The 26,879-nt window shown below is 40.8% G+C and overlaps 2 protein-coding genes and 1 long non-coding RNA gene across 7 annotated transcripts in view; all 3 read left to right on the forward strand.

Annotated features, from left to right (window-relative positions):
* The first annotated feature begins 26 nt into the window (after positions 1 to 26).
* Positions 27 to 4,533, forward strand: LOC125885264 (OX-2 membrane glycoprotein-like). The gene is made up of 6 exons (XM_049570814.1): positions 27 to 116; positions 3,150 to 3,354; positions 3,453 to 3,740; positions 3,896 to 3,986; positions 4,125 to 4,184; positions 4,386 to 4,533. The coding sequence occupies exons 1-6, from the start codon at positions 27 to 29 to the stop codon at positions 4,531 to 4,533; spliced, it is 882 nt and encodes a 293-aa protein (XP_049426771.1).
* Positions 4,534 to 5,812: 1,279 nt separating this feature from the next.
* Positions 5,813 to 26,879, forward strand: part of LOC125885219 (OX-2 membrane glycoprotein-like) — a 33,543-nt gene continuing 12,476 nt past the window's right edge. For 2 of the 5 annotated variants that reach the window (XM_049570770.1, XM_049570769.1), the window contains exon 1: positions 5,813 to 6,112. In XM_049570770.1, the coding sequence (XP_049426727.1) occupies positions 6,058 to 6,112 (55 nt within the window). In that variant the 5' untranslated portion in view covers positions 5,813 to 6,057. Of the gene's footprint in view, positions 6,113 to 17,513; positions 17,853 to 18,754; positions 20,500 to 26,879 lie in introns of those variants that run through there. The other 3 variants (XM_049570765.1, XM_049570764.1, XM_049570767.1) reach the window with 2 other exon arrangements.
* LOC125885220 (uncharacterized) lies at positions 17,937 to 18,293 on the forward strand. The gene is made up of 3 exons (XR_007448826.1): positions 17,937 to 17,970; positions 18,050 to 18,088; positions 18,196 to 18,293. It is a non-coding gene; the product is annotated as an uncharacterized LOC125885220 (long non-coding RNA).

Below are 26,879 nucleotides of genomic sequence, written 5' to 3' on the forward strand. Positions count from 1 at the left end.
GGCTATTTGTAGGCTTGGTCAGTTCCATGAGGAATTCCATTCTAGAGTCCTCTATGATGAAACATTCCAACATTCGTGACACATCAGATTCTGTGACCTTCAGCTATGTTCCCAAGGTCAATGTTTTATCATACCTTTTCTTGCTCACGTTATTTTGATAGTTGTCACTGAATGTTACTACAGTATTTAAATTCTGATGGCTTTCCAGATGCATGACTTTATATTCATGGAGCATCCCATACTGGTACGATAAGATGTATTATGGTTAGGGAACTGCCCATTGGTTCGACAGCCCATTGGTTCGACATCCCATTGTTCCGACCATATAAAACTCATTGTTACGAAGTCCGTTCCGAAATCATCATGATGCCCTGTGGTTAAGGTCTGGTTAGGTTTAGGCACAAAAACCACTTGGTTAGGGTCAGGAAAAGATCATGGTGTGGGTTAAAATGAAAAAGAAAGTGACAAACACATAAGCCGTGAGCCTGCTCCGCCTCAAGCCGGTCGCGGCGCACCATACGCCCGCCGCGAGCCGTTCAGCACCGCGGACAGTCGGACTAATGGGATGTCGAACCAATGGGCTGTCGAAACAATGACATGGACCCTTATGGTTATTGGTATTTGTTTAAGGTGTAATAGAGTATAGGATAGCAGTATAAGATACATCAGTGGCTGACGCCAGCAGAGCAGAAGTAGCAGCCAGTACAGGATGAGTGAGTTGCAGTGTGCAAGCTACAGAGAGAGCTCTTGATCTGAACTGTTTTCACATTTTCTACAGGAAATAATCGTGGTGCACCAAGAGTGGGCGTGGCTTCATTTGTAAAAGTGTAACACAGTGTTGACTTATTGTTGTACTGCTTATTGAGCTGTCACTTTCAGTGTCTAATACATAAACTCTCCGACAACAATGTGTCCATCTACCTCACATACATAACACCATTACCTCATCAAGACGTCTGACTGGTTATTGACTCAAGGCACAGAATACAGAATACAAGGACACAGTGTCACTGACAAGAAAACTTCAATTTATTTGAGCTGTAGCCCCAAAATGGGGAGGAAGGGGTCCGGATTGGGGACCTCAGAATTGCATCTCCGCTTTTCACAGATGATGTGGTTCTGTTGCTTCATCACACCGTGACCTCCAGCATGCACTGGGGCAGTTTGCAGCTGAGTGTGAAGCGGTCAGGATGAGAGTCAGCACCTCCAAATCTGAGTGAAAAGGGAGTTGAGCCGGAAGGTAAAGCTTTCGATTTTCTGGTCCATCTAGTACGTCCCAAATCTCACCTATGGTCATGAGCTCTATGTAGTGACTGAAAGAATGAGGTCACAGATATGAGCAACCAGAATGAGTTTTCTCCGTGGGGTGGCTGGGCTCAGCCTTATAGATAGGGTAAGGAGCTCGGACATCCAGAGGGAGCTCGAAGTAGAGCTTCTGCTCCTTTGAGTCGAAAGGGGTCAGTTGAGGAGGTACAGGCATCTGATCCGGATCCTCCCTGGCGCCTCCTGCTGGCCATGTTTCGGTTATGTCCCACTGGTAGGAGGTCCCGGGGCAGACCCAGAACACGCTGGAGGGATTATGTATCTCATCTGGCCTGCGAACACCTTGGGGTCCCCCAGGAGGAGCTGGAGAGCGTTGCTGGGGAGAGGGACGTCTGGGATGCTTTGCTTGGCCTGCTGCCCCCGCAACCTAACCACTATCAGCTGTGTGACTGTGGTTTGCTGAACCTAATGGTGAAGCATGATCACCTAATCATCATCAGCTGTGTGACAAAGGTGTGGTCCATATAACAGATCAGTGTGCCCGTGTCTCAGTATGTTTGTTAATCTTGAAGAAGGCCCAAAGGCTGAAAGGTCATCAAAATAAAAGTGTGACACTTGTTTACTACAGTCAAGTCTATTACCAGTGATCAGCACCTCATTATAATTCTTGATGTGCATTACTTTTATATTTTAAATGTTTTGATGTTTGCCTCTAAACTGCCATTCGTCTTGGTGGTGTGTCAGCGTCGGCTCACCTCACCACAGCTTGAGTGTTTGTGCTTTTGCTGTCTGATACATTCAGACTTTTTTTTAAACAGGTTACAAAGTGATGAAAGGTCTCCTGTACATTTTTTAATCGACTACTGCTCCTGCATACTGTCAGTTAGAGAAACTATTCAGATATTGAAAGGTTTTGCTCTTTAACGACGCATATGCTTGAACCCAACTTTTCAAAGTGAGAAGCATTGTGAGAAGCATTGCAGGTGTGATGGGAAAAGACTGCTGAGTGTGTTAATAGGTAATATATCCTCTATCCCCCCTATCCATATCCTCTTATAGTCCCCCTTATTTTCTGCTGGAGCAGTGATGGGTATAAGGCATGAAGTGTAAAGTCTCAGGGCTGCTGTGAAACTGCTTTACTTTTATTAACCAAAAAAAAAAAAAAGTAATTATTAATTAATCAGACTTTACCTTTTAAATATTTCGTCTTCAGTCTTTTATTGTAAATCTGTGTCATTTTATTATGTTTCATATTTTATTGCTCTGTAAAGCACTTTGAATGACCCTGGTGTGTGAAATCTGCCATACGAATAAAACTGCTTTGCCTTTTGGCAACAAAAAAGTTTGTCTTGGGTGTGTTGGTACAATAGGCAAACAATCAGAGGGGACACCCGCAAACCAATGGAACTGGGCTAAAATGTCCACAAAAACATTCACATGCTGAGATCAGTGCAAAAATAGTCTATTTATTCAACATCTGTGCACAAAGAAAATGCAACACCAGCAAATGTTTCAGTCCTTCATTATCATCTGTGCTGTATCTTCCTACTGTACCATATTTTTCATACTCGAAGTACAATAGGAAAAACGCATCCAAAATGCAGAGAGTGTTAAAAAAACAAATATTTAAATGTACGAAAACTATAGGCTACACCTACAGACACACTCGGGTAAAGCCTCACCTCTAAAACACTCATTCCAGAGCAGGAAACAGCACTTCAAAATAAAAGCTTTGTGCTGGAAATTCACTGAACTTAAAAATAGTGTCTTTTTAAGGTCCATTCAGAGTGGACCCGCGACCCATGAGTTGGGAACCACTGCTGTAGTGATTCATGCTGTTCAGGCTTGTTTGTGTGCATGTGCACAGACGGAATGCCACCTGATAGGTGTGGGCACGTCCTTACACCGAATACTTTGGTCAGAGAGTGAACCCTGGTTTTAGAGATAAAGTGGAGTTTAAATATGCTGGACTGCAGAACAGCTCCATAGTTATTAATAATGTAAATGAGGAAGATGAAGGATGCTATCACTGTTTGTACAGCACTTTCCCTGATGGAGTTTTCACTGGTTCAACCTGCCTCCAACTCTATGGTAAGAACCTTACAGTGTTATTAAAGACATCCCCATCATCCTTAAAGTCTGGCCTGTAAAAACTTGATGTGATGTTTTTAAATGTGTGGTGTGTGCAGAGCTGCATGAACCCGTTCTACATGTCAGAGAATCAAACTCTCCTGAAGAGGCAGTTGTATCCTGCTCGGCCACAGGTCGACCTGCTCCCACAGTAACACTGACTGTCCCTCACTACAACTCTACCAGTGTCACCAACACCAACGCTACAGTCACTGTCACCGCTATAGCCGTGTTGCCTCGTCTCCATGGCAACAGCACACAGGTTGGATGTGCAGTGCGAGTGCTCTCTGGTCCTCAGATAGAGGTGTTTACCATGATTCCTGAGGTCACACTGTCGTCTGCTGATGGTGAGAAACACTTCCAAAGATCCAATGAGGAATCTGCGTCTGACAAAGGTGATTTCACTAAGTGAACCTTTATGTGGTCTCATGTCAGTATCACCATTTGATCTGTAGTTGCTTTATGAATGTTGAGTGTTACTAATTTTCCTCTCTTCTCACAGATGCCACTTTGATCATTGTGTTGGTCGTGGTGTCCTGTGTTTGTGTTGCTATCATTATTGCCGGCCTGCTTATTAAAAAACATTGCAACTGGTAATTATAAACTTTTAAACTTGCCTTGTTGTAACATCAGTGTCTCACAGTTAATATTATAATTACTGATTGAGATTTATTTAGACAAAACCCACAAATAAATGTTTGTTCAGCACTGACTTTTCTTAAATCCTTCAGGCTGTCACACAGAGACTGTGAGGAGAACAGGACACCACAAAAAACAACCAAAGACACTGAGTAAGTCACTTAATTCATTTTTCATTTGTGCTTTCATCTGTACCTCTGTAACTCATGTATTAACATATTTATGAAGTCAACCGTGATGCATTGTAGCCTACTGTTCTTGGACCATTATGTGTTCACAGTCAGCAAGTTTATCTCCATCACTGTTGTTCAGAGTGATTTGGAAACTGACTTATATCTTATTTTTATCTGAAGGCCCAAAACACCTTTACTGAGTCAAGAGAACGAGGTGCGTCAGAAGACGTCTTCTGGGAAAAAGAAAGAAAATGGCTCCCCAAAAGAATCATCTCTGATAGCAGGGTGTCAGCGACAGCTGTTTTTACCATCGCCACAAGACTGTTAAACCAAAACAGGGGAACTAGAAGAAAGCAGCTCCCTGGAGCTTCAACAGTCACATGTAGAGCTCTGAAGCAGGTAACTTCACTGTAACTCAGAGTCACAGTGACTGCAACACAGTGCAACAGTAAAGCTTTGATTCAAACTAATCTAACAGGCAGATGACCAGAATACAAGCTCATGTGTTTTGATGAGAACAAGGAAATGTCCTGTGAGGTTATAGCGCCATCTAGTGTGCTTTGTGAGGAGGAAGACATTGACATGAGCCCAAGTGCGTCTCACCCATACACTGTATAAAAATAGGTCTCACTAAGGAATATAATACACAGCTAACTGGAGCTGTGTATTTGATTCAGTGATCCATAAAGTTGACATGTGAAGTAATCAGGTGATTATTTTATTCCAAATTAGCACATTTGTATATAACTATAACTGTATGCAGCTATAAAGTTTAATTTACAGCTAACATATTAAATAACACACACGATGTTATTTTCTGCATAATATTTCTGTGTGTTCTTAATTTTGCACTTGACTCTGTTTTTTTTCTGTCTGGACACATTATGTAGTTGTAATTGTGGTAAAGTGTTGACTGTATATGGGTCAGATGTTTTTTGCTGTTGTCTTCTGTCTGTTTATATGTTTCTGCACTTGATGTGCTGTGCTTTATGTCCAAGGCATTTCTAATGATCTAATGTTGTAGATTTAATAATTGTTCTCTGACTGTTTATGTTAATTTATTTTTGTTTTGTTTATTAAACAGATGTGTTAATGTCACGAGTGGTTTCACTTCTGTTCACTTCATGTTGCTGTTGCCCCTGATTCTTATTCATGACAGTGAGGTGTTTGTCCAGTGATGTATGTCTCTGGATAGTGAGAGGACCCTTTAACTTCTCTGTCTGGAGGTCCTGGGACACAGAAACAAAGGTCATTAACCAAGACGTCCATGTTCTGGAAACATAACTGAAAATATATGAGAGTGTTTAGAAAGATTTTATCCTCCTCTTCTCACTGCACCAACGTGCCATAAAGGACTTTGAATCAATAACTTGACTTAAAGAATAAAGTGTGGAAGCTTTATATTCAGCTGATTCTGCATGGTGCTACTCTTGTGTTGTGATTAGTAGGTTCATTTTTCTTTAAAATTAAAAATGGAAACACAGAACTGTTAGTTACTGTAACATTAGTCATTTGGGCATACAGTATGTGGCTTTGGCTGTCTCTGTTAGGTAGATGTCTGGCTGTCACTCATTCCAGAGCAGGAAACAGCACTTCAAAATAAAAGCTTTGTGTTGGAAATTCACTGCACTTAAAAATAAAGTGTCTTTTTAAGGTCCATCCAGGGTGGACCCGCGACCCACAAGTTGGAAACCACTGCTGCAGTGATACATGCTGTTCTGGCTTGTTTGTGCGCATGTGCACAGACGTAATGCCAGCTGACCGGCGTGGACACGTCCCTAGGCCATGTCCCTAGGCTACATAAATAGTTTCACTTTCGACTTTCAGCGGCAGACCCAGACCAGCAGCAGAAATGGTGCACCGAGTAGTCATCCTCCTCCTTTGTTTGTTGGGATTCCCTCAGAAAGGTGAGAAAGAGATAACGCAGTCATTTCATAGCCTGTCGGCTCTGTTCTTACTATTGCAGGTGTGTGATGTGTTTTAGGCGGGTAATGTTATAGGTGGTATTATAGTACCACCTATTGGATGTTTAGTGGCACTGCACCTTACGAAATGTCATGTCGTCTCCCAGTATGCCTTGCAGTCTCGGCTTTGTTGTTGAGCCGACGCAGTAAAGTTTGATTTATTTTTTTTTTTAAATAATCTTAATCTTTATTTGAAATTTAAAGGCATACAAGGGATACATACATACATACATACATACAGGGATTTGGACATTCTCATTTTATGTAAGTAAAATTTGCCGATTAGTAGCATAAGATTAATTACAAAGGACAAAGATTTATCATTACATACAAATTTTGTAATAATATCCTTCAGACCGGTCCGTGTATATTTTGATAGTTTGATGTTTTCAAAATAAAACGGATTTACGGAAATACGGCCGTTTTTCCGTTTTTTGGTTTTTCCAAAAAATTTGGTTTTGTGTCTCAAAACGAAAAAACGGAAAAATCCAAATCGACAAAACGGCCCAATTTTGATTTCTGCAAATTATTATTATTATTATTATTATTATTATTATTTTTTTTTTTTTTTTTTTTTTTACCGGTGACAACGACCCACGGGAAGCGGAAGTTAAGTGTAAGAACTTCAAAATAAAACTTTAGCGTGCTAACTGCTAACTTCTTATATTACAGGCTACCGCTCTCTTTCTCAACCATATGGTTCATATTTATTTTACTACTGTGAAAGTATAAGAGCTGGTTGTTTGGAAGAATGCGATAGGCATATAATTGTCATTTAAGCTTGAGTGCGTGAATGCATTTTGTGGAAAAACCTTACGTTCCCTGAGCATCTATAACGTTAAGTCACAGAGGTCCCGGTCAATAGGCTAGTGGCCTGTTAAATTGAGGTCACATTACAGTTTACATTGCTTATAACGGCTGAGTAGTGTAGCAGTTAAAATACAGAAGTCATCACGGCCAGTTGGCCTCAAGGATTTTGACTCGGGAAAGGAGTCTCTGTCGCCGTTGTTATAGCAACCGATGACGCCCGGTGCAAAGCCGGGAGAAATGACTAGCAGTCGGATAAAATGATCGCCAAAGGACTAATAAAACACAATTTGTATTCCTTGCAGCTCCCCATTGAATCGACCTCCACACACCTCTCGGTTGAAATGCAATGATTGATGAGACACAGAGCCTGCTGTTTTGAACCTCAAAGCATGTCTACTATTTGTGTAAACACTGCGCCACCCTGTGGCTAAACACCAAGTACACTAAAGCCATAACAAGTTCTCATTTTCTAATGATTAGCCTGTAAATAATGCCTCCAATAATGCCTGCTGCTGATAATAATCGCAATACTAACAGGCCACTAGCCTATTGACCGGGACCTCTGTGACTTAACGTTATAGATGCTCAGGGAACGTAAGGTTTTTCCACAAAATGCATTCACGCACTCAAGCTTAAATGACAATTATATGCCTATCGCATTCTTCCAAACAACCAGCTCTTATACTTTCACAGTAGTAAAATAAATATGAACCATATGGTTGAGAAAGAGAGCGGTAGCCTGTAATATAAGAAGTTAGCAGTTAGCACGCTAAAGTTTTATTTTGAAGTTCTTACACTTAACTTCCGCTTCCCGTGGGTCGTTGTCACCGGTAAAAAAAAAAAAAAAATAAAAATAAAAAATAATAATAATAATAATAATTTGCAGAAATCAAAATTGGGCCGTTTTGTCGATTTGGTTTTTCCGTTTTTTCAAAACCAAATAACGGAAGTACTTCCGTTATTTGGTTATGTGTCTCAAAACGAAAAACGGAAAAACGGCCGTATTTCCGTAAATCCGTTTTATTTTGAAAACGAAACATCAAACTATCAAAATATACACGGACCCAGACCGACTGGACCAAGGTACCTTTTAACCGTTTGTTTTCTGGGAATAACTGACACAATCAGAAACCAGAAACAAGTCGTTTTCTCGTTTTTGGCAAAAAAAAACGAAAAAACGAAATTCAGCTCAATTTCTTGTTTTCTGATCCTACTGCAAAAAAACAAATTTACCACTCCATATTTCGTTTCATTGGTGGGCGGGCTCTCAGCGCTCCCTTACTTCTGATTGGCTAACGTGCTCTGTCACTTACATTTGGGCTGTGCCCTTCAAAATAAGGTTACCTCTTGGCCTTTACGCCAGCAGGATGACTCTGCAGACCCAGAGGCTGCAGACGCACAGACAGGCAATGAAGTAATGCGACAGCCTTTTATTGTATTGCCTGTTAATATGCAGCTGATAGACCATGAAAATGAAAGCTCTATAGTAACAGTAAGTTTTCTTCAGGATGTACAGTGAACAGTGAAGTCTGTTCTCAGTAAAACTCAACATGACAAGCAAGCACGCCGAAAGTGCATCAAAGTTGTCATCAAAAATACAAATATGAATGAATAGGCCTATGTTGACAGCCAGATGGGAAAAACAGATGTACATCTATGGAAAGGCATTTACTATAGGCTACTATCAGTTAGAGTTAAGCTGTTACTGGACTTTCCCCTCAGTTGTGGTCACATGGAGACACTTGATGATAATAATAATAATAATAATAATAATAATAATAATAATAATAGTTGTGCAGACAGTTTAGAGATTCACACTACCTGCTATGGTGGAGTAAGAAGAACCATCTTGTTTTTTTAAAAATATATATATATAGCCTGAGTCTGTGCCTCTGTGCACATGGATCAGACAGCTGTCAGTCTGTCAGAGCAGCGCCTGCACTGAAATGTTTATTGCAAATGTGTAATCTCAGTTAAAATTATAAAAATCAGTGTGAAGCGTTAGACCCGTAGGATCAATGAATAACGATCTCTATCGATGTGATTGGTCGCACTGATGGAACATAATTCATATAGTCTAATAGTGGAGATTATTAATATTTGTGAGTGAGCAGGATCGTGGTGCAGCTGCAAAATGTAGCTTCAAAGTGAGTTTCTTTAATAGTCTGAGTGTGTTTAAACAGCATTGAACAGTTTATCAGATTCCAAGAAACACTGTGTTGTATATAACATGCAGCGTTTTGTACATGTAGCATTGTGCTGTACTGTGTATAGCATCTATCATAGGCTACATACTATCCCCTGTTCATTTGTACATACTTTCCATTTTATTGATACTTTTCTCACATCATGTGTATATTTTTGCTCAAATTGTTTTGATTGTATTCTTCTCTTATTTTTATATTTGCACTGTGTGTCAGTGCCTGGGTTCAATAAAGGACATCTTAATCTTACCACTTAGCACAATTTTGTCTGTAGCCGCTATTCACTCAAACCCTACCTGATGTGTTTGTGATATTCAGAGAAGAAATAATATCTAGGTATGTGTATGAAATAAAATTGATTTGACTATCTGTATCTTTGCCTGTGTTCAAATGTACAACTGATACCTGATGACAACTTTGATGCAGCGCGACACCTGCTGGTCATTTTAATAACTACTTTCGGCGTGCTTGCTTGTCATGTTGAGTTTTACTGAGAACAGACTTCACTGTTCACTGTACATCCTGAAGAAAACTTACTGTTACTATAGAGCTTTCATTTTCATGGTCTATCAGCTGCATATTAACAGGCAATACAATAAAAGGCTGTCGCATTACTTCATTGCCTGTCTGTGCGTCTGCAGCCTCTGGGTCTGCAGAGCCATCCTGCTGGCGTAAAGGCCAAGAGGTAACCTTATTTTGAAGGGCACAGCCCAAATGTAAGTGACAGAGCACGTTAGCCAATCAGAAGTAAGGGAGCGCTGAGAGCCCGCCCACCAATGAAACGAAATATGGAGTGGTAAATTTGTTTTTTGCAGTAGGATCAGAAAACAAGAAATTGAGCTGAATTTCGTTTTTTCGTTTTTTTGCCAAAAACAAAAAAAACGAGAAAACGACTTGTTTCTGGTTTCTGAATGTGTCAGTTATTCCCAGAAAACAAACGGTTAAAAGGTACCTTGGTCCGACTGTGATGATATGTCTATTTTTCAAAATCCCTCCAAAACACAGATGACACAGGGCAAATACAGAATAAATGTGCAATTGTCTCTGACTCAATCCCACGAAAAGTGCATTTATCGTCCAAGTCAGTGAACCTGGAAATTGTGTTGTTACAAGAATAAATGTTGTGTAGTATTTTGAAATGAAGTTCTCTTATTTTATTTGAAATACAGAATTGAAAGGGGCACAACCATGTTTTACGGCAATTAATATCAACTAATTGTCAATTCCAGAAGAACTTTCCTCTGGGGGAGATCTTATTATAGCTATGAAGTGCATTCCTATCACGCTTATTGGTAAATTTTCTATCAAGTATATCAATCCCTCTAATCATGAGAGAAGGTGTCTGAACCTCAATCTTTTGCTAATTTAAGTGACACTTCATTAACCCGAGTATACTCTGAGGAATGGCCTTTACAACAGAAGCAAATTCTTTGAATTTGACTGGAAAGGATTTTGTTTTTAAGAAATTTTCATATCTATAAAGATTGCCATTACCTTCAAATAGATCCGCAACAAAAATTATACCCCTTTCAATCCAGCTTTCCTTATATAAAGTCTTGTTTTTGACAGTAATATTGCCATTGTTCCAAATTATTTCCTTATGAGGAGAGAAGTTTTGCACATAACACAATTTCCATGCCAATAAGGCCTGCTGATAAAACTTTGAAAATTTAACTGGTAATTTAACGACAGTAAAATTGCAACTTAGTAAAAATTTTAAGCCACCTACCATTTAAAATAAACTGTGTGGAATAAAATACCACAGTGACGTCGGTTGCTCCAAACATTTCTTAAGCCATTTGATTTTAAAAGTGGAATTTAAATGAAAAAAAAAATCAGAAGTTCCAACCCACCTTCTGCTCTCTCTAAACTAAGGATGTCTTTTTTGAGATGGTGGTGTTTGTTTTTCCAAACAAAATGTAGAAACAAACTATTGATATCTTTACAGAGTGAAGTGGTGTCTAACTGTCGTTACAGCCCGTCCCAACGGTTCATGCCAGGCTCAAATCAAACCCCGTCTCATTTGATGTTGCTCAGTAAGACTCCAATTTGTCATTGCATTGTTTTTTTCTCAATAGACGCAGGTTTCAAAGCCATGTTGACAGGAAAGAGGCAGAGGAGAAAACCGCAAAATCACCTGGGGCAGTGCGGGCGGGGCATCAAGGCCACTGTGGCCTTAGGGCAGATATTTTTTTCAAGGGCACAGGGCCAAATGAGGAGGGCACGAGAGCTAGGGCCCTCTTGATGTGTTCATAGTAACGTTAGTGCCGCTACAGAACCCATTCAAAGGGCATTTTGAAAACGAAAATATGCTCAATCTTAAAAATGGCTTTTCAGTCGTAGTTATGGTTTTAAACTAAAGTTTGACTCGGGTACATTTACAAAAACATCCTAGGTTGCATTTTGGCAAGAGTTTTGCTCTTCACGTTAGCTAGCAATGTTAGTTAGCATTAGCAAACATTTAGCTTACCTGTCCAGAAGGAAAGTGGCGACCTCTGCGTGGCTTTTTAGCCCCTTTTCTTCCTTCAGCTGGCACCAACGCTCAAAAGCTTGACCGATGTTCACTCTGGTCCTGTTTCGTTGTTGGTCTGCTCGAATTTGGGACATATAACGCCGAGACGATGCCATTTCTCCACAGAGCTATCACGATCTGGCGACCCCTGAGCTCCGCCTCCGGCTTCCTCCCACAGTCCAAAGACATGCAGATTGGGGACTAGGTTAATTGGTAACTCTGAATTGTCCGTAGGTGTGAATGTGAGCGTGAATGGTTGTTTGTCTCTATGTGTCAGCCCTGCGATAGTCTGGCGACCTGTCCAGGGTGTACCCTGCCTCTCGCCCGATGTCAGCTGGGATAGGCTCCAGCCCCCCCGCGACCCTCAAGAGGATGAAGCGGTTAGAAGATGAATGAATGAATGAATATTTTTTTCAGTAAAATTAATACTTTTATTCTACACTCCTCTAAATGTTCGGTAGATGTATTATTTTTTTAAAAGTATTCATTTTGATGAAAAAGTTGTAGCTATCACCTTTAAAGATGGATTTCGCCTTTTTGATTTTAGGGGGAAAGTTTAATTGCTGTCTCTGGGTGAGGTTTTTTGTAATATGAATCCCTAAATATTTAACACATTGCTTGACAGGAATATTAAACCTAAATTGTTCATCAGTCTCATAGAGACATAATATTTCAGATTTGTTGATGTTAAGTTTAAGGCCTGAAGCATCTGAAAATTCCTGAGTAGTCTGTACCGCAGCTTGTATTTGTGATTTATTCTTAAGAAATAAAACCGTGTCGTCTGCTAGCTGGGAAATCTTTACCTCTCTTTCAAAGATTGTTAAACCATGAATATTGGAATTCTGCGAGATGTTCAAAAATAAAAGTTCAGCAACAATTAGAAATAGAAAACAAGAAATAGGACAGCCTTGACGTACACCTCTTGATACAGAAAACCTTTTAGACATTGTGGGATACAAGATAACTGAGCTGGTTATGAGCTTTATAGAACATGGCAATAACATTCATGAAACTGCTTCCAAAACCTAGGGTATGTAAGGTCTGTATAATAAAAGAATGTTCTATCGAATGAAATGCCTTGTAGAAGTCAAGGAAAAGCATCAATGCATTAGAGTTTATAAAATCAGAATAGTCAGTTAGATCTAACAGTAATGTAATATTAGAACTAATATGAAAAGCCATTTTGATTTTCACTTATTATCTCATCTAAGTTCTTTTTTAGTCGCTTAGCGTAAACTTGTGCAATGATTTTATAATCTATATTTAGAAGTGAGATGGGTCTCCAGTTCTCAATTATTAAGTGGTCTTCACCAGGTTTTGGAATCAAGGTTAACAAACCTTGTTTCATTGTGGTTGTCATTTCCTGCCTCCTTATACAATCCTTAAACATAAGTAGGAGATGATCCTTAATCAAATCCCAAAAACAAAGATAGAACTCTACTGTCAGACCATCACTTCCAGGTGATTTCTTTAAGCTCAGTTCAGTTAGCAAGAGAGCTCAGTATCGCAAGCATCTCTAAAGTTTTCAGAAATCAGAGGTGTAAACTCTTTAATGCGGTTTATAAATGTTTCACATTTAGTCTAATTAAAATTAGATGTATATCGATTGTTGTAAAATGAGGTAATATGATTGGAGATGATGTTGGGGTCTGAACTTATGATACCATTTATGTTAAGAGATGTAATATTCCTTTTCCTGTTTCTTTTCTTTCCCTTTAAAACTAAAATAATCCACCATCCTTCATTTGAAGCAAATCTGTTAAACAATACTGCAACACCAGCAGAATGATTTGAGCCATGAGAAAAAAATATTGTATCACCCCATTGTGATTTCCAAAACCTTTCATCTTCCTTACATGAGTGAGTTTTTTTGCAAAAATATTATGTCTGTACTGCAATTTCTGGGAAATAAAAATACTGCTTTCCTTTTAATATTATCACGTAGACCTCTTACATTCAAAGAACACAAATTCAGTGCCTTAAAACTTAAACATGACATTTTTAACAAAAATTAGCTTATGTCTGCAGAACAAATAACTGCAAAATATTACTAGTAGTACTTACAAACTTTTGGCTCAACCATAAGTACCATGGTTCTGGTTTTACATTTTAAACCGTTTACCTTAATTAACACCCTGTATCACTGCTAGCCGTTGTTGGTTTTTGTAGACGTCACTGGCGAGTCATTTTTTTCCCTTCAATATACGCATCGGGGCCACGAAAGCTGGCTCGTTTCCCCTGTTTTCTGGCTTCTTCGATCACAGGCCATAGCCGTAGGACCTCATGTTGAACTGGATGATGATGGGTTGGTTTGAGTTGTCACAGGGAACTCCAATCCTGTGCACCGTGTCAATGAGAAAGCCCATCTTCTCCTTGTCGTCGGGTGCAAGCACAGCAAAAAGCTTCATTATTTCAGCTCTGACGTTCTCCCCGGGTGTTTCTTTCATCCCATATAGCCTCAGGTTCCAGCGTCTGCTGTAGTGCTCGGCGTCGTCACATTTCTGCTGTAGTTTAGTGATTTGTCCCGACATGTTTTTTATTTCCTTCTCGTTGTGTTGAACCTGCATTTCCACTGCTTTTAGCTGCAGTGCTTTAGCTTGCATATCTCTGTAATGGCATCCGTGTTGCTGGATAATTTCTCCTCCAGAGTTGCAAACTGGATTGTTAGCTCCAGCACAGCTTTCAGGATGTCATCATTTGAAGCGCTTTTAGTTGATTCATCTTTTGCTTGTTGTTTTTTTTTGGGGTCTGGGCCTTTAGTGAGTGTAATGGGTAACGGTGTGAACAAAGCATCATAGCGCTCGATGTCGTTGTGTAGCAGTGAAGCTTTTTTCCTTAATATCTTTCACTCTTTTCGTCATGGTGTAGTGGCTACGCGCTACACAACACAGGATCTGAAGTAGTGTTAGCTTGGTTAGCTAGCAGCTAAGATAGCTTTCTTTCGCCCGCAAGCGTCAATTTTAGATATTATTTTAGTCACAAAGTCACTCTATAGCATGCAGCTTAAGGCGTTCTCGGCTCGTAGTGGTGATAATTTTCAGTTTAGTTGCCTTTGGTGTCGTGGTACAGTTTATAGTTTTGGAGCTCCCCACAAACACTCCTCACTAATCTGTGCTGTGATCTGAGCGACTCTTAAAGTTTGATATCAGCAAAGCTATATGTGCAGTTTCATCATTGTTACACCATGAACCCAAACATGGTGTCAGAAGTGGATGCAATCTGGTGTCTACAGCTACATAAAGTCGCCAAGTGAGTTTTGCACGTTTTTGACTGATAATCCCTGATATACCGGAGCAGCACCAGGAAATAGCCATGGCCGCGAACATACCCCCGCCAACTCCGATGAGCCATGAAGGACGCTGTGAAGGCTCAGCTGGACAGATATGAAGCGGAGGGCCATATCACGTCTGTCAGTGAGCCCACGGACTGGATCAGCAATATGGTCATCGTCAAAAGACCAGAAAAGCTGCACATATGTTTACGGCTGCACACCTCAACCGTGCACTCAAGCGATCTCATTACATCATGCCCATGCTGGAGGATGTGCTTTACAAGCTGCCCAATGCCAAAGTTTTCACACTGGTTGATGCAAGAGATGCTTTTCTGCAGTGTAAGCTGGATGAAGTCAGTAGCCTCACGACCACCTTTTGGACACCCTGGGGCCGAAAGAGATGGTTGAAACTTCCATTTGGTGTGTCAGTGGCTCCAGAGGTCTACCAGAGGAAGCAGCATGAAGCAAGCTTCAGTTTAAAGTATCTGAAGTGCGTTTCCATGGCCACATATTGCCAGCTGTGGGACTCAAGGCCGACCCAGAAAAAGTCAGGGCCATTTTGGACATGCCAGCCCCATCTGAAGTCAAGAGTGCGCAGAGACTCATTGGATTTGTCACTTACCTGGCCAAGTTCCTTCCACAGCTTTCAGAAGTATGTGAGCCTCTGAGGAGACTCACCAAAAAGGACACAGTGTGGCACTGGCTGCCAAAGCATGATGCAGCTGTCAGGGAGATAAAATGGCTTGTGACCATGACGCCTGTGCTACGATACTATGATGTCGCAAAACCCGTCACAGTGCAGAGTGACTCCAGCCAGCATGACTTGAGCTGCTGTCTGATGCAGGAGGGACAGCCTATTGCGTTTGCTTCAAGGGCACTCACACCCACTGAACAAAACTATGCGCAGATAGAGAAGGAGTGCCTCAGCATAGTGTTTGCCTGCCAGCGTTTCCATCCCCTCATAGCCCCTCTTAGCAATCTTCAGTAAGCCCCTTCTTAATGCTTGCAGAGCATGCTACTGGCTCTCCAGAACTACAACCTGCAAGTTATCTACAAGCCAGGACCGGAAATGTTCGTGAGTGACACACTGAGCAGGGCTGTTGCGCGCACACCCCAGCTCTATGCATGTGCAGCACACAGTCTGTAGTATGGTGGATGAGCAGCGGGCAATTGAGCACATAAATATGACTGACTATCTCAACGTCACTGACAAAAGATTGTTGCAGATAAAGCAACACACAGACAATGACACACAGCTGCAAGCCGTGAAGGCTATCATCCTGAATGGCTGGCCAGTCGACAAGGACGAAACTGAGCAGGCAGTAAGAGAGTACTGGCCTATCAAAGAGGAGTTAAGTGTTCAAAATGGGGTGTTGTTTAGAGGACAGAGAGTTGTGATCCCCAAGTCACTGCGAGCTGAAATGCTCGCCAGAGTACACTGCAGTCACATCGGAGGCAACGCCTGCTACAGACAGGCACGGGAGACCATATACTGGCCTGGAATGCAGAGTGAAATTAAGGACTTTGTCAGTAAATGCACAACATGCAGCGAATACGCTGTAGAGCATGAGAAAGAGACGATGCTGAGCCATGAACTGCCCACACGCCCCTGGCAAATTGTGAGCCTAGATCTGTTTCAACACAGTGGGAAAGACTTTCTGATGTTGGTGGATCATTACTCAGATTACTGGGAGATTGATGGTCTGCCAGACCTCAGTGCAGAGACTACAATAAAACGGTGCAAGGCTCATTTTGCTCGGTACAGGCAACCTGACAGGGTCATCACTGACAACGGGCCCCAGTTTGCCTGTACTCAGTTCCGCTAGTTTTCTGTGGAATGGGAGTTTGAACATGTGACTTCCTCACCAAGGCATCTCAAGGCCAACAGAAAGGCAGAGGCAGCTGTTAAAATTGCAACTAATCTATGCAAGCAAGCACTTCACAGAGTTTATAGTTTTGGAGCTCCCCACAAACACTAATCTGTGCTGTGATCTGAGCGACTCTTAAAGTTTGATATCAACGAAGCTATATGTGTGCAGTTTCATCATTGTTACACCACGAACCCAAACAGGTAATTGTGAAAATGCTTTTACATTGTTCATTGACAATATTCCAGTTTTACATAGAAGTTTGCAAAGCAACAGATACTTAACAAATGAGACATCACTGAGTTAAACCTGACTATTGTAGCCTATTATATCACAACAACAACAACAACAACAGGCGCGAGCGGGAATGCAGGTGTAGTTTACCTATCAGGTAAAAGGTTATGCTCCGCCCCTCTATCCTAAATCCTGTATTCTTTTGTTTTTGGACTATTTGAAGTGAAGAAATATGATGTGTTATATTATTTTTTGTACCACTGATTTGCTGTGGACAGTTGTGTTCAGCAGCTCCTCTCAGACTTATGGTCAGGTGAAGGTAGGCAGTCACTCAGGATACTTAGACATGAAATCACACATGTTTATCTTTCTACTGTACCATATGTTTCACACTTGACCTACAGAGGAACACACTGCCTCACCTCTGACACTGTCCTCCCTGCAGGTCTAGCAGCTGTGATAGAGACTCAGCAGACTGTGATGGCAGCAGTGGGAGAAGACGCTCTTTTAAACTGTCAGCTGATGCAACCTAAAGATGTTGTTCAAGTCACATGGCAGAAAATTTTACCTGAGGGGGTGAAGAATATCGCTACTTACACCGAATACTTTGGTCAGAAAGTGAATCCTGACTTTAGAGATAAAGTGGAGTTTAAATATGCTGGACTGCAGAACAGCTCCATAGTTATCAGGAGGGTGACGGAGGAAGATGAAGGATGCTATCACTGTTTGTTTAACACCTACCCTGACGGAGCTCTGACTGGTTCAACCTGCCTCCAACTCTATGGTAAGAACCTTACAGTGTTATTAAAGACATCTCCATCATCCTTAAAGTCTGTCCTGTAAAAACTTGATGTGATATCATATTACCATGATTCCTGAGGTCACACTGTCGTCTGCTGATGGTGAGAAACACTTGAGAAGATACTGACTGATAGACTGATAAACACTTTATGGTTCTGATCTTTGACTTTCTTTTTCCAGGTGTTGATGAGGAATCTGGCTCTGATAACAGTGATCACAGTGATCACAGTAAGTGAACCTTTATGTGGTCTCATGTCAGTCTCACCATTTGATCTGTAGTTGCTTTATGAATGTTGAGTGTTACTAATTTTCCTCTCTTCTCACAGATGTCACTTTGATCACTGTGTTGGTCGTGGTGTCCTGTGTTTGTGTTGCTGCTGCAGTCATCATCATCATCCTGCTTATAAGGAAACATCAGAACAGGTGATTTTAAACTGACCTTGTTGTAACATCAGTGTCTCACAGTTAATAAAATAATGATTCATTGAGATGTGTTTCGACAAAACCCATAAATAAATGTTTGTTCAGCACTGACTTTTTTTAAATCCTTCAGGCTGTCACACAGAGACTCTGAGGAGAACAGGACACCACGAAGAACAACCAGACACTCAGTAAGACACTTTATTCATTTTTCACTTGAGCTTTCATCTGTACCTCCCTGACTTATGTATTAACATATTTATTAAGGCAACTGCAATGCACTGTACTCTTCATGGACCTTTGTGTATTCATAGTCAGCTTGTTTATCATCACTGTTGTTCAGAGTGATTTGGAAACTGACTTATATTTTGTTTTTATCTGAAGGCCCAAAACACCTTTAATGATTCAAGAGAACGAGGTGCGGCAACAGATGTCTCCTGGGAAAAATAAAGAAAATGGCTCACCAAAAGAATCATCTCTGATAGCAGGGTGTCAGCAACAGCTGTTTTTACCATCGCCACAGGACTGTTAAACCAAAACAGAGGAACTAGAAGAAAGCAGCTCCCTGGAGCTTCAACAGTCACATGTAGAGCTCTGAAGCAGGTAACTTCACTGTAACTCAGAGTCACAGTGACTGCAACACAGTGCAACAGTAAAGCTTTGATTCAAACTAATCTAACAGGCAGATGACCAGAATACAAGCTCATGTGTTTTGATGACAACAAGGAAATGTCCTGTGAGGTTACAGCGCCATCTAGTGTGCTTTGTGAGGAGGAAGACGTTCACATGAGCCCAAGTGCGTGCACACAGCACATTTGTATATAACTATAACTGTATGCAGCTATAAAGTTTAATTTACAGCTAACATATTAAATAACACACATGATGTTATTTTCTGCATAATATTTCTGTGTGTTCTTAATTTTGCACTTGACTCTGTTTTTTTCTGTCTGGACACATTATGTAGTTGTAATTGTGGTAAAGTGTTGACTGTATATGGGTCAGATGTTTTTTTGTTGTTGTCATCTTCTGTCTGTTTATATGTTTCTGCACTTGATGTGCTGTGCAGTATGTCCAAGGCATTTCTAATGATCTAATGTTGTAGATTTAATAATTCTTCTCTGACTGTTTATTCATTCATCTTCTAACCGCTTCATCCTCTTGAGGGTCGCGGGGGGGGCTGGAGCCTATCCCAGCTGACATCGGGCGAGAGGCAGGGTACACCCTGGACAGGTCGCCAGACTATCGCAGGGCTGACACATAGAGACAAACAACCATTCACGCTCACATTCACACCTACGGACAATTTAGAGTTACCAATTAACCTAGTCCCCAATCTGCATGTCTTTGGACTGTGGGAGGAAGCCGGAGTGCCCGGAGAGAACCCACGCTGACACGGGGAGAACATGCAAACTCCACACAGAAGGGCTCCCACGCCCGGGATCGAACCAGCAACCCACCTCACTATTCATGACAGTGAGGTGTTTGTCCAGTGATGTATGTCTCTGGATAGTGAGAGGACCCTTTAACTTCTCTGTCTGGAGGTCCTGGGACACAGAAACAAAGGTCATTAACCAAGACGTCCATGTTCTGGAAACATAACTGAAAATATATGAGAGTGTTTAGAAAGATTTTATCCTCCTCTTCTCACTGCACCAACGTGCCATAAAGGACTTTGAATCAATAACTTGACTTAAAGAATAAAGTGTGGAAGCTTTATATTCAGCTGATTCTGCATGGTGCTACTCTTGTGTTGTGATTAGTAGGTTCATTTTTCTTTAAAATTAAAAATGGAAACACAGAACTGTTAGTTACTGTAACATTAGTCATTTGGGCATACAGTATGTGGCTTTGGCTGTCTCTGTTAGGTAGATGTCTGGCTGTCACTCATTCCAGAGCAGGAAACAGCACTTAAAAATAAAAGCTTTGTGTTGGAAATTCACTGCACTTAAAAATAAAGTGTCTTTTTAAGGTCCATCCAGGGTGGACCCGCGACCCACAAGTTGGAAACCACTGCTGCAGTGATACATGCTGTTCTGGCTTGTTTGTGCGCATGTGCACAGACGTAATGCCAGCTGACCGGCGTGGACACGTCCTTAGGCCATAAATAGTTTCACTTTCGACTTTCAGCGGCAGACCCAGACCAGCAGCAGAAATGGTGCACCGAGTAGTCATCCTCCTCCTTTGTTTGTTGGGATTCCTTCAGAAAGGTGAGAAAGAGATAACGCAGTCATTTCATAGCCTGTCGGCTCTGTTCTTGCTATTGCAGGTGTGTGATGTGTTTTAGGCGGGTAATGTTATAGGTGGTATTATAGTACCACCTATTGGATGTTTAGTGGCACTGCACCTTACGAAATGTCATGTCGTCTCCCAGTATGCCTTGCAGTCTCGGCTTTGTTATTGAGTCGACGCAGTAAAGTTTGATTTTTTTTTTTTTTTTTTTAAATAATCTTTAATCTTTATTTGAAATTTCAAGGCATACAAGGGATACATACATACATACATACATACATACATACATACAGGGATTTGGACATTCTCATTTTATGTAAGTAAAATTTGCCGATTAGTAGCATAAGATTAATTACAAAGGACAAAGATTTATCATTACATACAAATTTTGTAATAATATCCTTCAGACCGACTGTGATGATATGTCTATTTTTCAAAATCCCTCCAAAACACAGATGACACAGGGCAAATACAGAATAAATGTGCAATTGTCTCTGACTCAATCCCACGAAAAGTGCATTTATCGTCCAAGTCAGTGAACCTGGAAATTGTGTTGTTACAAGAATAAATGTTGTGTAGTATTTTGAAATGAAGTTCTCTTATTTTATTTGAAATACAGAATTGAAAGTGGCACAACCATGTTTTACGGCAATTAATATTAACTAATTGTCAATTCCAGAAGAACTTTCCTCTGGGGGAGATCTTATTATAGCTATGAAGTGCATTCCTAACACGCTTATTGGTAAATTTTCTATCAAGTATATCAATCCCTCTAATCATGAGAGAAGGTGTCTGAACCTCAATCTTTTGCTAATTTAAGTGACACTTCATTAACCCGAGTATACTCTGAGGAATGGCCTTTACAACAGAAGCAAATTCTTTGAATTTGACTGGAAAGGATTTTGTTTTTAAGAAATTTTCATATCTATAAAGATTGCCATTACCTTCAAATAGATCCGCAACAAAAATTATACCCCTTTCAATCCAGCTTTCCTTATATAAAGTCTTGTTTTGACAGTAATATTGCCATTGTTCCAAATTATTTCCTTATGAGGAGAGAAGTTTTGCACATAACACAATTTCCATGCCAATAAGGCCTGCTGATAAAACTTTGAAAATTTAACTGGTAATTTAACGACAGTAAAATTGCAACTTAGTAAAAATTTTAAGCCACCTACCATTTAAAATAAACTGTGTGGAATAAAATACCACAGTGACGTCGGTTGCTCCAAACATTTCTTAAGCCATTTGATTTTAAAAGTGGAATTTAAATGAAAAAAAAAATCAGAAGTTCCAACCCACCTTCTGCTCTCTCTAAACTAAGGATGTCTTTTTTGAGATGGTGGTGTTTGTTTTTCCAAACAAAATGTACAAACAAACTATTGATATCTTTACAGAGTGAAGTGGTGTCTAACTGTCGTTACAGCCCGTCCCAACGGTTCATGCCAGGCTCAAATCAAACCCCGTCTCATTTGATGTTGCTCAGTAAGACTCCAAAATGTCATCGCATTATTTTTTTCTCAATAGACGCAGGTGTCAAAGCCATGTTGACAGGAAAGAGGCAGAGGAGAAAACCGCAAAATCACCTGGGGCAGTGCGGGCGGGGCATCAAGGCCACTGTGGCCTTAGGGCAGATATTTTTTTCAAGGGCACAGGGCCAAATGAGGAGGGCACGAGAGCTAGGGCCCTCTTGATGTGTTCATAGTAACGTTAGTGCCGCTACAGAACCCATTCAAAGGGCATTTTGAAAACGAAAATATGCTCAATCTTAAAAATGGCTTTTCAGTCGTAGTTATGGTTTTAAACTAAAGTTTGACTCGGGTACATTTACAAAAACATCCTAGGTTGCATTTTGGCAAGAGTTTTGCTCTTCACGTTAGCTAGCAATGTTAGTTAGCATTAGCAAACATTTAGCTTACCTGTCCAGAAGGAAAGCGGCGACCTCTGCGTGGCTTTTTAGCCCCTTTTCTTCCTTCAGCTGGCACCAACGCTCAAAAGCTTGACCGATGTTCACTCTGGTCCTGCTTTGTTGTTGGTCTGCTCGAATTTGAGACATATAACGCCAAGACGATGCCATTTCTCCACAGAGCTATCACGATCTGGCGACCCCTGAGCTCCGCCTCACGTGACATCAACGTACTCATGCTATTGGCTCAGGGATCATTTCATGTCGACGTAGCCAACGTAACCAGATGTAAATATTTATATATTTTGGACCTGTCAAAATTTATAAATCAATTATTTCTATACTATAATATTTTTTTCAGGGCGGCACGGCGGTGTGGTGGTTAGCACTCTCGCCTCACAGCAAGAGGGTTGCCGGTTCGATCCCGGGCGTGGGAGCCCTTCTATGTGGAGTTTGCCTGTTCTCCCCGTGTCAGCGTGGGTTCTCTCCGGGCACTCCGGCTTCCTCCCACAGTCTAAAGTCATGCAGATTGGGGACTAGGTTAATTGGTAACTCTAAATTGTCCGTAGGTGTGAATGTGAGCATGAATGGTTGTCTGTCTCTATGTGTCAGCCCTGCGATAGTCTGGCGACCTGTCCAGGGTGTACCCTGCCTCTCGCCCGATGTCAGCTGGGATAGGCTCCAGCCCCCCCGCGACCCTCAAGAGGATGAAGCGGTTAGAAGATGAATGAATGAATGAATATTTTTTTCAGTAAAATTAATACTTTTATTCTACACCCCTCTAAACGTTCTGTAGATGTATTATTTTTTTAAAAGTATTCGTTTTGATGAAAAAGTTGTAGCTATCACCTTTAAAGATGGATTTCGCCTTTTTGATTTTAGGGGTAAAGTTTAATTGCTGTCTCTGGGTGAGGTTTTTTGTAATATGAATCCCTAAATATTTAACACATTGCTTGACAGGAATATTAAACCTAAATTGTTCATCAGTCTCATAGAGACATAATATTTCAGATTTGTTGATGTTAAGTTTAAGGCCTGAAGCATCTGAAAATTCCTGAGTAGTCTGTACCGCAGCTTGTATTTGTGATTTATTCTTAAGAAATAAAACCGTGTCGTCTGCTAGCTGGGAAATCTTTACCTCTCTTTCAAAGATTGTTAAACCATGAATATTGGAATTCTGCGAGATGTTCAAAAATAAAAGTTCAGCAACAATTAGAAATAGAAAACACCTCTTGATACAGAAAACCTTTTAGACATTGTGGGATACAAGATAACTGAGCTGGTTATGAGCTTTATAGAACATGGCAATAACATTCATGAAACTGCTTCCAAGACCTAGGGTATGTAAGGTCTGTATAATAAAAGAATGTTCTATCGAATGAAATGCCTTGTAGAAGTCAAGGAAAAGCATCAGTGCGTTAGAGTTTATAAAATCAGAATAGTCAGTTAGATCTAACAGTAATGTAATATTAGAACTAATATGAAAAGCCATTTTGATTTTCACTTATTATCTCAACTAAGTTCTTTTTTAGTCGCTTAGCGTAAACTTGTGCAATGATTTTATAATCTATATTTAGAAGTGAGATGGGTCTCCAATTCTCAATTATTAAGTGGTCTTCACCAGGTTTTGGAATCAAGGTTAACAAACCTTGTTTCATTGTGGTTGTCATTTCCTGCCTCCTTATACAATCCTTAAACATAAGTAGGAGATGATCCTTAATCAAATCCCAAAAACAAAGATAGAACTCTACTGTCAGACCATCACTTCCAGGTGATTTCTTTAAGCTCATTGAGCGTACAGCTTCAGTTCAGTTCAGTTAGCAAGAGAGCTCAGTATCGCAAGCATCTCTAAAGTTTTCAGAAATCAGAGGTGTAAACTCTTTAATTTAAAAATGTTTCACATTTAGTCTAATTAAACTTAGATGTATATCGATTGTTGTAAAATGAGGTAATATGATTGGAGATGATGTTGGGGTCTGAACTTATGATACCATTTATGTTAAGAGATGTAATATTCCTTTTCCTGTTTCTTTTCTTTCCCTTTAAAACTAAAATAATCCACCATCCTTCATTTGAAGTTATGGATTCCAAAACATCACCTTCAAATCTGTTAAACAATACTCCAACACCGGCAGAATGATTTGAGCCATGAGAAAAAAAAATATTGTATCACCTCATTGTGATTTCCAAAACCTTTCATCTTCCTTACATGAGTGAGTTTTTTGCAAAAATATTATGTCTGTACTGCAATTTCTGGGAAATAAAAAATACTGCTTTCCTTTTAGTATTATCACGTAGACCTCTTACATTCAAAGAACACAAATTCAGTGCCTTAAAACTTAAACATGACATTTTTAACAAAAATTAGCTTATATCTGCAGAACAAATAACTCTGCAAAATATTACTAGTAGTACTTACAAACTTTTGGCTCAACCATAAGTACCATGGTTCTGGTTTTACATTTTAAACCGTTTACCTTAATTAACACCCTGTATCACTGCTAGCCGTTGTTGGTTTTTGTAGACGTCACTGGCGAGTCATTTTTTTCCCTTCAATATACGCATCGGGGCCACGAAAGCTGGCTCGTTTCCCCAGTTTTCTGGCTTCTTCGATCACAGGCCATAGCCGTAGGACCTCATGTTGAACTGGATGATGATGGGTCGGTTTGAGTTGTCACGGGGAACTCCAATCCTGTGCACCGTGTCGATGAGAAAGCCCATCTTCTCCTTGTCGTCGGGTGCAAGCACAGCAAAAAGCTTCATTATTTCAACTCTGACGCTCTCCCCGGGTGTTTCTTTCATCCCATATAGCCTCAGGTTCCAGCGTCTGCTGTAGTGCTCGGCGTCGTCACATTTCTGCTGTAGTTTAGTGATTTGTCCCGACATGTCTTTTATTTCCTTCTGGTTGTGTTGAACCTGCATTTCCACTGCTTTTAGCTGCAGTGCTTTAGCTTGCATATCTCTGTAATGGCATCCGTGTTGCTGGATAATTTCTCCTCCAGAATTGCAAACTGGGTTGTTAGCTCCAGCACAGCTTTCAGGATGTCATCATTTGAAGCGCATTTAGTTGATTCATCTTTTGCTTGTTGTTTTTTTTTTAGGGTCTGGGCCTTTAGTGAGTGTAATGGGTAACGGTGTGAACAAAGCATCATAGCGCTCGATGTCGTTGCGTAGCAGTGAAGCTTTTTTCCTTAATATCTTTCACTCTTTTCATCATGGTGTAGCGGCTACGTGCTACACAACACAGGATCTGAAGTAGTGTTAGCTTGGTTAGCTAGCAGCTAAGATAGCTTTCTTTCGCCTGCAAGCGTCAATTTTAGATATTATTTTAGTCACAAAGTCACTCTATAGCATGCAGCTTAAGGCGTTCTCGGCTCGTAGTGGTGATAATTTTCGGTTTAGTTGCCTTTGGTGTCGTGGTACAGTTTATAGTTTCGGAGCTCCCCACAAACACTCCTCACTAATCTGTGCTGTGATCTGAGCGACTCTTAAAGTTTGATATCAGCGAAGCTATATGTGCAGTTTCATCATTGTTACACCACGAACCCAAACATGGTGTCAGAAGTGGATGCAATCTGGTGTCTACAGCTACATAAAGTTGCCAAGTGAGTTTTGCACGTTTTTGACTGATAATGCCTGATACACCGGAGCAGCACCAGGAAATAGCCATGGCCGCGAACAAACCCCCGCCAACTCCGATGAAGCTCAGCGGCAACCTGAGTGTGAATTGGAAAATCTTCCGAGCAGAATATGAGGATTATGCTTTAGCAATGGGGCTAGTGAACAAGCCCAAGGAGGTCCAGGCGGCGACATTGAGAAATGTTATGGGAGCAGCAGAGTGTCGAAATGTCTACAAACACAACTTGACTCTGAGTGACGCGGACGTGACCGTCATCCTGAACTCACTGGAACAGTACTTTAAACCTGCAAAAATGTGATATACAAGCGCTACATATTCGGCTGCTGTAAACAGGAGGAAGGTGAGGCAATAGACTGTTTTGTGACTCAACTCAGAGAGAAAGCTGCTACTTGTGAATACGGTGCCTCATGAATTAATCAGAGACAAAATAGTTATCGGCATTGCTAATCAGAGCACACGTAGACGGCTGCTGAGGGAAAAGGACTTGATGCTATCCAGCGCTATTGAAGCATGTTGAGCAGCTGAGCTGAGTGGTTGGCAGTTGAGATCTATGGAGCAGGAGAGATCTCACTTGGACAATGTCAACACCATAGGAAAACATTCAAAAGACAAGCTAGCACTGCAGAGAAAATGAGTGCTCATCCCAGATCACAGGTTGAGAGTCCCTCCACATGTAAGTACTGTGGCACATCACATGGGTGGGGAAAGGAACACTGCCCAGCATATGGCAAGAATTGTAATGCTTGTGGCACAGCCGATCATTTTGCAAGAGTTTGCAACAAAACCAAGAGAAAAGATGGAAAACTCCACAC

This window comes from Epinephelus fuscoguttatus, linkage group LG24, assembly GCF_011397635.1.
Source record: "Epinephelus fuscoguttatus linkage group LG24, E.fuscoguttatus.final_Chr_v1".
Classification (NCBI taxonomy): Eukaryota; Metazoa; Chordata; class Actinopteri; order Perciformes; family Serranidae; genus Epinephelus; species Epinephelus fuscoguttatus.

Coding starts and splice junctions, on each gene's coding strand:
- LOC125885264 (XM_049570814.1), top strand. CDS start 27: ATGAGGAATTCCATTCTAGAGTCCTCTATGATGAAACATTCCAACATT. Junction 3,355..3,452: donor AACCTGCCTCCAACTCTATG/GTAAGAACCTTA, acceptor TGGTGTGTGCAG/AGCTGCATGAACCCGTTCTA. Junction 3,987..4,124: donor ATTAAAAAACATTGCAACTG/GTAATTATAAAC, acceptor TAAATCCTTCAG/GCTGTCACACAGAGACTGTG.